Genomic DNA, 16104 nt, shown 5'->3' on the forward strand with positions numbered 1-16104 from the left:
ATGAACTCGAACCATTGGCCGGTCGCGGCGGCCAAGGCTTTCAGGAAAGGAAGAGGATATATGGGAGTCCGATCTCGGGAATGGGACGCCGCAACCGGCCGTGCCGAGTGGCCGGAAAAGAGAGGAAAGGTCCGGCCGAAACAGAGAAAACAGGATTCACTATTTTTAAGGATTTTCCGACGATCCTGACGGCCGCGAGGAGTTTAAAAACATTAAAAGAAAGAGAAGAGGGAGAGGAAGAAAGATTAAACCCTTACCTGAAACTCCGGTAGCCTTTTCGACCTTCAATTTCCGACGAACATAAGAAGAGGCTGCCGCGGCTTCTACGGAGAAAAGGAGAGGAATCGGGCTCGAAGATCACCGGTGGAGGATCTTGAGAGAGGGAGAGGCTTATTTATAGGGGTCCCTAAGGCTCGGGTGATCCTAGGACTCCCTTCCATCCGAGATTCATCGAGGAAGAAGACTCTCTTCCCGCTCTGTTTTTTTTTTTTGTTTGGGTTTTGGGCTTGATCCTGGACCGGGATGTTACATACTCATTCCCATATCCAATGGATCCAGAGATACCTACGGATAATCCATTTTTCGTACCAACCCTCTATACCTACCATACTCAAAAAAAATAAACAATCAAAATAATTTTATACATATTATCAATCAAAATAAAATTATCAATTCAACATAAAACATAATTTATAAATTCAAATTTATAAATATCAAATAAAAAAATAGAATAACAATGCAACATAAAACATATAAATAATCAAAATAATTTTATACATATTATCCATCCAAACAAATTATAAACATATATATTCGAATATAAATTCAAATATTACCTATGATCAAATTCAAATTTAGATAAAAAAAACAACACTACCCATACCTTATCCATATCTATTTTCAAATTTTATCTAAATCCAAATCCAATCAAATCTTATTTTGATCAAATTTAGATAATATGCATATCCATCAGATCGTTACTTATCATTCCTAACTTTGTTTGGTCAAAATTAAAAAAATAGCTATCTTGAATCATATTGTTTATATCATATCACCACGAAGAACAACAAAGTCTAACCTTTCTTGGATCCGTAATCAACATCTAAATATAATCCGCTTCCATCGCGACCATCACCAACAGCAGGAGTCACTTCATTTATAACGAGTCGGACCTCTCCAGAGGCTGCAGATCATGGGCCTAAAGATGTTCTATAAGCCCAAATAGATTTAGAGACTTAAAGATAAATATTAGGTTTATCTCAAAGTACTACTCAATCACAGACCCATCCCAAAATTCTTGACTCTTGACTAGAGTTTTAAATCTATCTGCTTCCTTCTCTTACCATTTTCCCCTTGCCCAAAAGCTTATGCCTGGAACCTGCATTATTACTGCAAAAGATGATTAAAATATCATAAGCACTCCACGGTACAACAAGGCAAACACAAAACTGCATGCATGAAAGCAAATGGGACCCACGGTCGTCAGACGGCTCGATGAATCACGATAGAACCCATTCATAATATATCAGACATCAACATGCATCAGAATATATATAACTCATACACGTTAGACATCACCATCCATTATTGCTACAGCAATCAGAAGAGAATACCCCACAAGACGTACACACTAGGGATAACAAACCAAAGCAACAGCGTCCAAAAGAAACCACAACGAACAATAATGCTTCCATGCTCACAGGTCAGCAGGCATTATGATAAGCGTCCAAGCTGCAAACACGTACAAACTCTGGCTAACATACACAGATCATACACACGAGTCCAGAGACCAGAACTAGAACATTAAAGAAGAGCCGGGGCACAGTCCAACGGAAAGGGATTGCCAAGACTGTTGTCCATGAAGTAATGGGGATGTGCCGTGTCCATCACCACAAACTGCATCTCCTCCGATGGCTTCCAGTGGCGCTTCCGCTGGTTGATGAACCAGTTGTTTATTTGCTTCTGGTCGAGTCCCGTTGATTGCGCCAGTGCCAGCTTCTGCGCCTCCTGTGAAACCATGACAGAAACCAAAGAACCATCCTTTAGTCAGCCCACCTTGCCAACGTTGTCAAGGAACATAAACCATATATATCAAATGCTTAGCATTAGGATCACGGATCACTCGCACGAGATAATGATGCAAGAAGTTGGTAAGGACTAATAAGTTTGGATCGATCACGTACCGAAGGATATGGCCACTTGTAGTGCCTATTCCACCAGTCAAGCAGCTGTTGCCGGGCCTCTTTGGGCAGCTTCCCTTTCTTCCTCTTCTTTAAAAACTCCTGCTTAAGGCTGCTGAGATAGCCGCTGTATTTCCGAAGGAGTTGACCTTTAAGCTCCCTGTCCTCAGCTTGAGGATCGACATAATTCTCAGATGCACCGAACTCTTCCTCAGATGATCCATTCCTTTCCAACTGCTCCCCATACACTTGTGAAAACATAGACCAAAAATCAGATCAAAATGGTAAGTGAAAAATGGATCATCTAAATACCAGTAAAACTTGTTACCAAGAAAAAAAAATTAAAAAAAACTAGTGAAACTAGAGCGCGAGGCAAATTCTCCTATATCCCAGCAAATTCAGCAAGAGACAAGCCTAGTCATTGGAAGCAGTTGCTTCTAATATCACCCTTCATCCTTGCTTTATCTTAAAAAAAATTAAGCTTATTTAATATTAATGTTTTCGGGACATGACTATGCTTTTATACAACCTGTTTATAGGGTAGTTATAACCATCACAGGCATACGTACCTGCATTTTTGGTGGAACCTTTTGGCAGCATATAGGAAGAGCAACTTAAAAAATGCTCGCAACAGATGTGGCAAGTTCTCAAGTTTCAGCAAAATGTGTCAGAAATGATCAACAAACCATACATGTGATGTGCAAATATGGAAATATGATTTGCAAAATGACAAATTCAAATATTCAAAGTCAACCATTTTGAGGCACTGATGGAGTTCCACATCACAGATTACAAAAGAAAATAAATGCACAAAATTCAGAACAGGAAATGTGAGGAAATTTGCTATGTTAATAGCCCATAAAACAAAGTTTTGAGGAAAAAGAAGAGTAAGAATTTTTTTTTTTTTTTGAAATCTATTGAGCGATAAGGCACCAGTTGCAAAAGAATTTCCTGTCTCGAGGAAAACGCAGGAAGTATCTGGATATGCTTATAAAATTTAAAGAAGGGACGGTACACATGTAATGACAGTGAAGGCACTGATATTCTAAACAGGAAGGTTGCCAATACAAGTACTTTTTTTTATTTTTTATTTTTTAAAAAAAAAAAACTTTCACCACCTTCAGTTTGAATCTGAATCTTACTGCATGGAATGCCTTCTGAATATATGTTCATGTATAATCAATTGGACAAAACATCTAAAGCTACAAACAAAACCTAAATAAGTGCAAGAAAATCAATTCACATTTGTTTGAGAAAAAAGTATATCTAAAATATAATGAGAAATATAGTTTGCATATTGAAATATATGCTGGAATGCTTCTATATAATTTCACAACAAAAACACTGAAAACACATAATACAGCAAGTGTCTGCATACACATCAATCAGCTAATCGAAGTAAATGGTGCAGCATTAGCCTTGGATTAAAAAAAATGGTAACTAAAATTCTGTGACATCTAGCATTTAGCCTTAGAAAATAATCAATAGCAAATTATAAAACATAAGCCAGATCCAAGGACCATATGTCAGGAGCTAATTGTTGGCACTTAACTGAAATCTAATAATAAATTACAGTGTGAATACAACAAGCCATGGACAAACATCAGTCCAAGGTGTTCTTAGGTTTGCTTCCCTCACACAGACTTACCAAAAATGGTCGGAGCCCCTCTCCTCAGCAAAGAGACCACAAGTTCCACTTCAATATGATGGCACTTCCATGTTTCTTGAAGAAAGCAAAATCATACAAACATAGCAATGCAAAAGTGACAAGAAAAATTATGTATTTATGTAATGGATTTTGAAGACATGAGTGCAGGCCATGCAAAGAAGCGACAATGTAATTAATGCATAAGTGTTGTATATATTGAGAATTAGAAAGGGGTGGCAAAAGAACAGGCAGCACATTTCATGTAGTCACGATGGAGTCTTATATGCAATGCATAAGTGTTATATATATTGAGAATTAGAAACGGGTGGAAAAGAACAGGCGTCACATTTGATGTAGTCACGATCGAATCTTACATTTTAAGTTCCATACAAATATGTTTTTGTTGCTGCTGTCGCCACTGCTGATTATTTATTCATCTCCCCAGGTATACATTTTTCCAAAAATAGATACCATGTACTTATGTTGCTCCCTAGAAAATTGGTATCAGAACATATATTAATTAGATCCTCATGAACAATATGTCAGGCTACTGTTATGAAATTGATCTTGAGATTTTACTCTCTTTTCCTTTTCTCAGTAAGGGGAATGTACTGTTTTTTTAAGGAAGACATCTTTTTTTCTGAAAGGCATTTAAAATGATTTCCACACTACAACAAACTAGAAATAAAAATTTACGCAACATTTCGAAGTACATGTGCATTAATTTGGACAAGTATAACCTTGCCGGTTTTAGTCCACTGCAACCACAAACATGCTTTATCTCATTTTGAAGTGTTACTTGCATATCATAATGAATATTTTCTAATTCTAGTTTTCCTCTCTAATGCTTTGATTAACTTCAAACCATATTTATTTAATTTCTCATGTAAAATAATAAAAAAAAAAGACTAACATCACTGCAATTTTCACTAACATGAGTAATAATGTAATTACACACAATCTGGTTTCAGAACCCAACACCCATGTAATGAGAATAAATTTGACATTTTCATTTTCTTAAAGAAAGAAAAGAAGTTCATATTTTCAGGTCTAGATGGCACTAATATTTAGTCCAAGAGCTTCCATGGGAAAAAGTCCACCGCTCCCACACTTCTCTTTCACTCATCTACTACCCTAGGAAACAACTTAAAAGACCCCAAAAAAGAAGAAACCAGATAAAGTTTTGGACAGTATCAAAACCTTCAAGCAATTTCAAATGAAAATAAACGAAAGTAGCCACAATAACAGCAGAAATTAGATGATACTACCGAAATTGCCAATGTCAGACACCACGTCGACCTAAGCCAATCTAAAACTAAATATGTTCGATGCGACATCAAACCTTGCTAAAAAACCTTGAGGTCAATTAGCATCTATGATGACTTTATTGATCTCCTTAACCTTCCACCAGGACTCATCAAGACTATCATTTCTCTCAGTCATCAGAAATACTCATGCTTCTACTCATAAATAATTGTTACCATAATTTTTTTTTTTCAATTTTTGGTCAAATTTAGGACTAAAATTTAAATGTCATTTTCCACTCCCATGGGAACATTTTCATCATGCATACAAATTTGTTGATTTATCATTTCAAGAAATATGATTACATCCAAGCTCCTGAATGTCACATGACCTAAAGAACATCGCTGCTTGTGACTTAATGTTCTTAGATGTCTAAGCATTCACAATGTTCACCATATATAATGGAGGATTCATACAAATTAGGAAATTGAGTTACTCATAAGAATGAGGTAAAGACTTTTTAAGTTCTTTTTTATTGCAATGTTAAACTTGACAGAGTATTCCACATGATCAACACAATCACACCTAAAACTATATTTTCAAAAATTTAATTAACTTTCCATTAAACAAATATTATTCACATAACTAGTAAAAATAGACAGCACATTACAAACAAACTTTATAAGCAGATCACCCTATGCTGTTGCTGAGTTTGAGAAGTTTGGTAATAGTTCAATGTACGTTTGTTTCTTCAAAACAAACGTGGCACCAATTGTGGATGTTATTAATATATTTACCTTTTGAGAGTCTTTAAAAGTATAGGGGACGGTGAAGATAAACCTTGAGTGCACAAGTTTAAACTACATTTGATACTTATAGGTCTCTCTAGGCACCAATTAATCAGAAGTTTTTGTTGTATGATAAACTTTTGCATAAAGTTGTTCCAGCCAGACTGTTGGCACCAATTTTAGAGTTTCAATAGCACATTGACAAAAGGAGCGTAATCCATTCTGATCACGAACTGAAAATTCCTTCATGGCCATTTTCTCCTTGAATGGAATCCACATTCACCTAGTTCAAAATTCTCATTCCAACAGACTCAACATCATCCTTGCTAGCACTAGTCCCCGACCTAATAGGACAGACCAAAATACAACGGAAATATAAGCAAGCAAAGAGTAAGACACAACACGCCAGGATTGTCCCTCAAAATCAAGCTACATCTGCAGTCTGAAGACAGTGTGAGAGATAATCCACTCGAGAAAAAACTTGTACAATAAATCCCCTTGCAATATTCATCGATTGAAGCAATACTCACTCCCCTCAAAGAAAAAACCCTTCGCTTTGGCAAATAGTGTAGATCCAGTACAAAAGATCACTGGGTAAAGCCTCGCAGGGAAAGAAAACATCTCATTTTATGTTGTTAAAGCCATTTTCATTGCAGAAGCTGTCTGCTAGCTGTCTCAACAATCCCTGCTTTCTTCCTGTCCCCACAAACCTCGGGTCCTTAAAAATTACAATGATTTTCATTAAAAATACCGTGCCACTGAAGGCTACATATCACACTTTAACAATGAAATTCCTGAGCTGAATTGATTTGCAATAGCAGAACAAATTCGACATTGAAAGATATTATCAAGTCTCACTTGCACATGAGACTTGCACCATATCCATTCACCATCCCTAGAAACATAGTTACATTATCAGAGTAACTGTACTAATATACTTTCCCACCTTCCAGTACTTATAACCAGGCCCACATCTCTAGAATGACCAAAGAGAAACCAAGGATCTTTCTCCAATTAAAAAACCAAGTCCATCCAAAATCCCATGTTTGCCATATGAGTACAACACATACTCAAATAATTTAAATAAATTCATGACATTGCCATGAATAGCAGCACAAGACAAATTTCTGGACACTTATCCCCATCCAACCCAAATGAAGTATCCAAACATCCCATGTCACATCCAATATCCAAAAGCCTATCCATCAGCATGCCTGTCATTCTAAGTGTCGCAGGAGAGACCCGCCGATCCAGACTAATCCTCCACAAAGGCACGCCTAAGATGTAGTGAGGTCACACCAACTGTGAACCCATACACCACACGTTCAACCAACCATGTAGGTGAAGCCTGTGTCTGACATTCACAACTAACAACCTTGATACAAGGGAGCGGGGGAGATTCTTCTACGATGAAGGTCGGAACGTGGCCTAACAGCCTGCAGAGCTAGACCTAACACAAATTCTGTCTAGGGGCCTACGAGCCCAACCTCCAGATAAAAAAATGTACAAAAGAGACTCTCAGGTAAGCAAGGAAAAGCAAGTAAGAACACCCACAAATACAAAGGAGCTCTCCCTCTCCGCCCTTGCTATCTTTTCTCTCTACTATTCCCAAAGCTTCGACTAACTTAGGCATCAGAAGGTCCCCCACCAAAACCCCCCCAGCAAGAGTGGACTTCCTTTGCAAATACCCTCCAACGTCGCAGATTACAACCGGCATCCACCTCCAACCACATCACCTCCTCAGAGCCTTGCGATAACACTAATCACTACTTATCACTACAACTTACTATTATCCGATTTTTTAAGCTACCAACTTCCATTGTTATCCCCAAAACCCCAAGACGTCAAGGATCAGCAGGTGACCAATCCCTTAGAGAGGTTTTATTAATTAAATAAAGGCTTGGCTCAATGGAAAACAATGTTAAGATAAAGATAGTTTTGTTTTTTATATTTTCTTTTGTAAAATCATCTACATATAGAATATTGTCATGGCTGGTAATTTGAGTTTATTTAAACCTGAAGGGTGGAACCTAGTAGCTATTTAATTTTGCTTGTTACTTGTGTTCTTTTTTCCTTTCTACTTTCTAGTTGTTTTGGATGATTATTCTATATGTTGGCTACAGTTGATAGTTTTTTATTGCAAATTGGCATGAAGCTTGATGAGAACCACAATTCTCAAGTTGTACAAGAAAGTGCCAAACAAGTTAAAGCATGTCGAGAAAATGCCTCTTAAATAAATCTACCAAGAGATGACAGCTTCACCCATGGCCACATCCAATAACTAATGCAATTCCAAAGTCTAGTCTTTTCCAACAAAGTAATTGATGGTGGAGGAAATCCAACATGAAAGCAATCACTTGACAAACACTTCGATGAGAGTTCCACCATGGCCTCTTTCTTTTCTTTTTCACCTTAAATTGGATAAACTTTCAACTGCCTCAAAATAAAGGTTACAAATGGGCCGGCTTGCGATTCGATTAAGTCCAAACCCTAGTAGACCTAGCCTAATCGATTCTTGGACAACATGTGGGTCAAGTCGAGGTCAATACATTGGATACTTTTTGAAAATTGGGGGTATAATCCCCTATACCCTTCCCATATACTACCAAATGACCCTTTGTCTGGTGGCATAGCCCAATTCCCTCACTATATCAGATGACAAGCTTATCCATGAGGAGTGGATAGGATTATTCCCTCTTCCATCATAACCCAAACCCTCCACTATTTATATCCACTCTTAAGTACACAAAAAATGAAAGATATTGTTTTTTGTGAAAAAGACAAATCAACATGAAAGCCAAAGTGTATTGAATATAACCTACTCTTGCTTAACCCATGCACTTATTCCTCTAACCAAACACCAAAGACCCTAATCCTACTAAATAAGCCCAACCATTCTATAAAACCCAACTAACATTTTCTTTCCCACCAAATTTTTTCCTATTCCATCCAAATTTGTTCAACAACCAAATGCAGCATTAATCTAATTGAATATTTAATGATTTTATTTTGATTATCAATTATTATATTTTAGTCATAAAAGGATGGCTCAATACTTGATTCGAACTATAGACCCAATCCAAACCCAAAACTGAACAATTTGTGTTAGGTCCAAGTCATGCTTGATAAGGCTGGCAGAATGTGATCAGACCAAACAACCCGACTCTCATTCCACCCGCCTTAAGCAGGATTGAATTTGACCTAAACGAATTCAGTTTGTAAACGAATTGACCCATTTAACCTGCTTAACAATTCAAATCTTATTTGAGTTCTAACCTTCTGACCTATTTAACCCTTTTAATCTATTAATTAGATGGATCGGATCAGGTCAACTACCCGCTTAATATCTGTTTAACCCTTACTAAAAATGGTAAAATCTACTGCAGCCTTGCCTCAATCAGTCACCTAGAGAGTGGAGAGCCCGGACTAGAGCCATTTGAAATTTAAACCATGACACCGAACCTGAAGTGCAACAAAGCTGCAGTGCACACAATGACACGTTTTGGCCTACAGGATAGAGATTGACCGTGGGGAGTCTTCGATTTCCAATGGCTTCGATTAATCGATCTTTAATAGTTTTCTAAGGCCGCTTAAAACCCTTTCTCTGCTTCTCTGCCTTCTTCCTACCTCCTAGTTCTAGTGGTTAGGATTTCCTCTTTAGAAAGCTAGAGTTTCCCCTTCCAATGGTTCCAGTGGCCGATCCTTTGCTCCTTCCATCGAGCGACCTTGAGTTCCTTTCCTCAATCTCTAATCCCTTTTATTCCAACCTCTCACCTCTTTCTCCTGATTTCAACAAGTTGTTGCACAAAATGTGAAATGGTCACATCGACTCCTTGTTTATTTTTCATATTTTTATATGTTTTCCTCGTCCTACCTCTTGATTTGGTTTTGAATCTTTTGATTGGTTTGATCTATTGCAATGTGGTGTGAATCTCTTTGCAAGAAGACCGATAGCAAGTGAAAGCCCTAGATAGTTTTCTTAAGTCTCAACAGGAGGTTTTTGCTACTCCTTTCCTTCGAGGTTAGGGCATCTTTCTCCCTATCTCTTTGTTTTTTTTTTTATTTTAAGACCATTATTTCCAGGTTAACTATGTTTTAAATAGCAGCTTGATGTTTACTTGTATTGTGAGAATGCTGGCCAATTGTAGGCGTTTGGCTTGTCATTATTTGATAAGTGTTCTAAAAAATTTCTAACTTGGTGAACAATAACTAATTGGTTTTTTCTCTACGCAAATCACATATATGGAATCACAACCATGTTAGCTTTCTTACCTTGTGTTGGCCTCCAAAGAAGGAAAAAGAGTAGAGCAAGGGAAACCTCTTGTTATTAGTGTTAGGTCACGACCATCCACCTAGATGATTTAGATGAGATTGTACCGATGTTATAAGTTCCTACAATGAAGCCCAATTGACTCAATGCTCAGATATTATCAATGCCAATGCACAGACCTCAGTGAGATAAATTATGGTTTGCTAATTAATACTTGCTAATATTTTCTAGTTGTTTGTTTCCATTCTTTTTGTTTACAAACTATTGAATTTTGTGCTTTTAGGATCACAAATATTTGGGAAGTTGAAGTACAAAATGACACGGAAAGTTGACCATGATTCATGGTCATGGAGTATGGATATTTTTTCAAGATTTATGTTGCTCATGTGTTTTGGTTGGAAATGCTATGTTGCATTTTGAATGTGGATGTTAATTCTTACCATAATTTGAGGCTTTCTTGTTTGGGTTTGACTATGGTTATTGTTATGGAATTATGGTGGCATTTATTGATTATCAAGTGGTTTATGTTTGTAGTTTCTTTTGATGCTTATAGCTATTTGATAGTTTCTTTTGGTAGGTTCTCTCTTTTTTTTTCTTTTTTTTTTTTGGGGGGGTTGAGTGGGGGGGGGGGGGGGTTGTTGGGGTGGGGGGAGTGTTGGGTGGGGTGGGTTAATCCCGTAGTCATGATTGGAATTTAGGTTCTTGTTTCACAAGGGATTTACTTCCACAGATGTCCTTATTATAATTTCAGAATATCGGATTATATACTTGTTCTATTCATTTTATAAGTTAAATCCATTTTCCTTCTATATATATAATTCTTGAGTTTTCCAAGAGTGTTCGAACAACAATTTTCAACACTATAAGGGTGAGAGACTCACAGATTCAGTTAGAAATTTGGAATCATGATTCACATACTGCTACAAGTCATTACGTAGGTAACTTAAAAACTTTTTTTCAAAATAAATGTAATATACTTCTGTTTTTATTTATGCCACTACGTTTTCAACTTTGGTGCAATTCTGCAGGTTCTTCTTATTTTTATGATCCTTAATAAAATTATGGAAGCATAAATGATACAAAGAAGAGACCAATTTCCTTGATGTAGAAGTTTTACAAGGATGAATCTAAGAAGATGATGATTTTGTGCCATCAAATGATGATTATCAGCTGTTTATTTTTCTGTTTTTTGATTGTTGTTACTATTTCTATTTTGATTGTTGTTTTTGTTAGACATCTAATGATGATTGGCAGTTATGTTTCATTGTTTGTACTTTGTGTACTTGTTTAATTGTGAGATCCTTTTCCATGTCAATTTTTTTGTATTTCATATCCGGTTTTTTTTATGTTTGTTTTGTGTTTATAATAAGCAATTAAGCAAAAAAAAAAAAAAAAGCAATTATATTTTGTATTTCTGTTTTGTTGTTTAATTGCTTCAGTTCTATCTCTATTGCTTCGTTCATGTTTCAAATTTTGATCATTTTATTGAAGTATGTAGCAGCCTACTGGTAATCTGTTTATCCATTAAACAAATTAGAATAACAGGGTAAATAGGTCAGCTTTTGGGTTAGAATAACAGGCCCGATATCAATATTGGGTCAAGAGTCCAAGGTCCTTAGCTAAACAAGTTAAACAAGTCAGGTCAGGTTGGGTAAATGGGTAACCTGTTTATTAAATGGATTAAACAGGTCGGCTCAGATAACCTATTTAATTTATTAAATGAGTCAGGTTCAGATTTGAAAATTTGATGAATAACTTCCTATTCAGCAGCTCATTTCTAAGAAATTATGCATTTGCTTGGAATGCTTAATTGGCTTTCATATGAGCTCATGTCCACATGAAAAGAGAAGAAAGTAATCTTATAAGAAAAAATTATTTCACTAACCCCACCTAGGCACCATCCATGTTAATTTATTTTGCAGGATAAAACCGATCATTTGCTAGGAATACAGAAAATGCCTCAACATGTATGTCATGAACAAAAAGATTTTACATATAATGCTATACAAAACTTCATTCAAGCTGTTTTACTTAGATCTTCATGTCTACCACCTAGAATGTATTGGATACCTATTTAAATCAGATATATGACAGACACTTAAATAGCTGCGAATTTTTATAACTGGAGCTTTTCTAAATACGTAGAGAGTTGGACTTCGAAAAACAGTTTGTTCTAGAATGGTCAAGAGAGTAGTAATTAAACTAGCTTTATAAAAATGTCATTTCTCAAAATCCTTCAGCTAATTGCATAGCATAAATAAGAAAAAAAAGCATAATTGAAACCTTAATAAATAGTACTTTTATTTTAATTTATGCAAAATGTGTATATAATTACATTTTCTGTATATCCTGGTAACTTCCCTTTTTTTTTTCTCTCTTCCCAAGTCAAAACACTTGTCACATACCCGAATCCAATTCCCCTATCCATGTCCAAGCAATAGTGAATAAGCATTTGCTTTTAAGACACACGAATCAGATAAAAATATATACATACATAGTATATGTATGTATATCAAAAGCATATCCACGTTTTCATACACTTTCTCAACTTCAGCTCTTGAATACGGATTGCTACCCTCCTCCCAAAAAAAGGGGGAAAAAAAAAGCTTCCATTCCCACCCAAGCACAAATATGATCAATAAAGCTATGACTACGTTGTGCAGCAATATTTATTCCACAGAAGAATCTTGGAAGATACTGGGCTGATGAATTCCTTTTTTAAAAAAGCTACAAAACAGGTTTCATGTGGTGGATGGATTTGAATTTCTAAAAAACGAAGCATGAAATATATATCTTGCCAGAAAATACCGAAGTCATGTGTTGGATGGATTGTTAAAAAAAGGGGAAAGCTTTAATATGCAATTCCATGAAAATGGATCAACTAACACAGACTATAATAAACTAAATCTCTCGCTTAGACAAGACAATATTATATTGAATTTAATTAAGCATCAAAAGATAGGTCAAACGCTAAAACATTAAAAAAAAAATTTAAATTAATTTGACATCAAAATAATGTAGAAATGGATACAAAGGGAAGCCGGTTGCTTGGATATAGTCCTACCACTCAACATCCAGAACAAAACTTACCATCAGTTTGCTGATAAAAAAAGCGTTATATGAACATATTGATGTCATATGAACAATGATACAAAAATGTGCCATTCGAGGAGCGGAAGTAATGATGGTCCAAGTTATTATGTAAACGAATTATTATCTTTATTTGTGCCAAATAATAAGGCCTAAGCTATTCTGAGTTTATGCGAAAGTTTTCACAAGAATCACAAGTGAACGTACTCCCACGGACAACCATAAAGGCAACATATTTCACTTTGACCAGAATACCATCTTCACTAGCAAGCTCAGCCTAGATGACAAAATTACTCAATTTTAACCCATATTGTAGAAACTAAGATAAGAGGAAATGGGGTCCCAAAAAAAAAAAAAAAAATCCTTCACAAGGCTTTGCTGTGAATCACTCTCCTACAGATTGCAGGGAAAAGGGAAAAACTTGAAATGATGTTGAGAGCTCTTCAAATAACCCCTCGCAGCAAAACAGTCAATAGTCACTTTCTATTGCTACCAACCTTGAGAAGACCCAGCCACCAAGTGAAAACGACCCCAGCAACGAGAAAATCTACGCCAAACAAAGGCTACCTACGCTTCTAGGAAGGGAATGTTCAGGCTAAAAGGCAACCAGCCATCATTCCACGAGCTAACAGACACACCATTTCGAGATGATGTGAGTACCATATATTAAATATAGCCAATTCCCAGGTTTCTTGGACCACATTCATTTTCTAAAAGATTATAATAACTAAACAACAAAGCATGAAGACATTAGTCACTCCAGGTGCATGTCATAACAAGAGATCATACTTTTGATGCAAGATTTTGTATGAACCACCGCTACATGAGAAAGTGATATAGTAAGCAAACACATCATCTGTCTCTCAAATCTCAACCATGGAAAAGTGGACATAGATCTCGACAACACAAGTATACATAATAGAGAGGGAGGGAGGGAGGAGGGGGACTGAGAGGTGCGTGTGAGAGAGAGAGAGAGAGAGAGAGAGGATACCTTGAGGAGGAGGGGGAGTGGAGAGGGAGAGGGACTTAAATTGGGCATCAATGCGAGACAGGAAAAGCATGGCTTCCTTGAAAGGCTTGGAGAGCTCCTGCTCGTACTTGGTTAACATCTCGCAGTAGGCCTCCATGAACTGGTCCAGCGCCGGATCCTCTCCGCCGCCACCACCACTCCCTCCATCCCCGGCAGCCGACGACGACGAAGCCCGCCCCATCATCAGCGACGTCGCGCACGCCTCCTCCAGCCTCGCCACCACCTCCGGCGGCGCCCCAACCTGTCCATATTACACACATGTAAAGTTTAGCGTGTGTGTGTGTGTGTGTGTTTTTGGTGTCAACATATGTTTGTTCGTGTATACCTTGTGGCAGTTAACGTAGGCGGAGAGGAGGCGAGGGTACTGAGGATGAGCCATGATCTTTGCCTTGATGACGCTGTTATCGTAGTCCTCGCCAGCGGCGTTGCTCAGCGGGGGAGGGAGGAAGAGACCGTTGTTGGACATGTGTGGGGTTGGTGGTAGAACGGGACGCGAGGCCATGAGAGGCATGATCATGAGCGGCGAGAGGCTGCCGCTTCCATCACTGAATCCGCCCATCAGGCCCGAGTTATCACCGCCTCCGCCGCTCCCGCTCCGGCCTTCCATTTCTCTCGCTATCTGCCTGTCTGTGCGTGAGGTATACTGAGAGACCATAGAGAGAGAGAAAGGAGGAGGGAATGAGGGAGGGAAAGAAAGAATAAATAGGGGGTTCGTATATATTAGGCTTCTAACATGATGATGATAATTATTTCTTCCTTTGTCTTGTAACCAAATGGGTGCTGCAGCGTTTTTAGTTCTGGGTTTGGGGAAGTGGGGAGAGGCAAATGCCTTTTATCCCTACCCCCGGGTTTTATGCTGGTTGATACTGTGGCCACTTCTGCTGCTACTTTTTGCCAAGCCATTTTACAGGGAAAATCCTATGTTGCAGTCCTCAATTATTAATGGGCCTCTCTCTCTCTCTCTCTCTCTCTCTCTCTCTCTCTCTCTCTCCCCCCTTCCTCTCTCTCTCTCTCTCTATCCTTTTTGTGTGCATGGGCTAACTTTTGAGGAGGGAAGAACTTAATTTAATCTCTAATTTTTAAGAAATGGAAGTGCAGAGGGGAGAGGTGAACCTCCTGCAGCAACCTTTCCTTCCCAATGTAACCAAAACAAATGAAAGGGAGATCAAGAAATAAGTGCGACAAGAAAACTCCCGCCTCCTCGTTTGCTGCACTGCCACTGAGATTAAGATGTGAGAGAGAGAAGGGACGATGGCAGTGGAACTACAGTGGATGGAAATAGGGGATGAGTAAAGTGAGGGTTGCAAAGGATGAAAGAGTGATATATTTATATATATAATTAATATTCACCACACGACAATCCCGAGGTTGGAGAATATGTGAGCTTTGAATGCGACGGATTGCACCTCTCAGTGCGCCCTAGGCCTCTCCTCTTCCTTGTAGCTAGGTGGTGAGGTGGTGGGCCTTTGATTCCCTGCCGTGCCACTTGCCCTTCTCTCTCTCTCTCTCTCACCCCCCTCTCCTCCGTTTGATCAACAAGACTCCAACCTGAGACCCAAGCCTCAAGCCCTTCACCTCCCCCACACCCAACCCCCCCTCCATTATTGCAGCATGAAGGAATGTAATCCACCACGAGCACTGCGGTAGTGAATTTTATTCGATTATTTTTTTTGTTTTAATTATTTTAAAATGCAAAAAGGAGTCACACTTATTACAGCCAGAAAAGCTGGCACAGGTATGGTGGGACAAGTGCGAATGGCTCTACTTGTCCATCTACTACCCCTTCTCTCCCTCCTTCCACACCCCTTCTTTTTGCGCTCCCCCGCATGGGGCTCAGACAAAACCGAGAAAAG

The 16104-nt window shown here is 38.0% G+C and overlaps 1 protein-coding gene across 1 annotated transcript; it reads right to left on the reverse strand.

The window, feature by feature from the left end:
• Positions 1 to 1675: 1675 nt before the first annotated feature.
• LOC140851287 (homeobox protein knotted-1-like LET6) lies at positions 1676 to 15033 on the reverse strand. Its single transcript, XM_073242923.1, has 4 exons — positions 14577 to 15033; positions 14213 to 14492; positions 2184 to 2428; positions 1676 to 2007 (listed from the first exon to the last, which is right to left on the reverse strand). The coding sequence occupies exons 1-4, from the start codon at positions 14904 to 14906 to the stop codon at positions 1804 to 1806; spliced, it is 1059 nt and encodes a 352-aa protein (XP_073099024.1). The 5' UTR covers positions 14907 to 15033; the 3' UTR covers positions 1676 to 1803.
• Positions 15034 to 16104: the final 1071 nt, after the last annotated feature.

The sequence above is a fragment of the Elaeis guineensis genome, chromosome 8, assembly GCF_000442705.2.
Source record: "Elaeis guineensis isolate ETL-2024a chromosome 8, EG11, whole genome shotgun sequence".
In the NCBI taxonomy this organism is placed as follows: Eukaryota; Viridiplantae; Streptophyta; class Magnoliopsida; order Arecales; family Arecaceae; genus Elaeis; species Elaeis guineensis.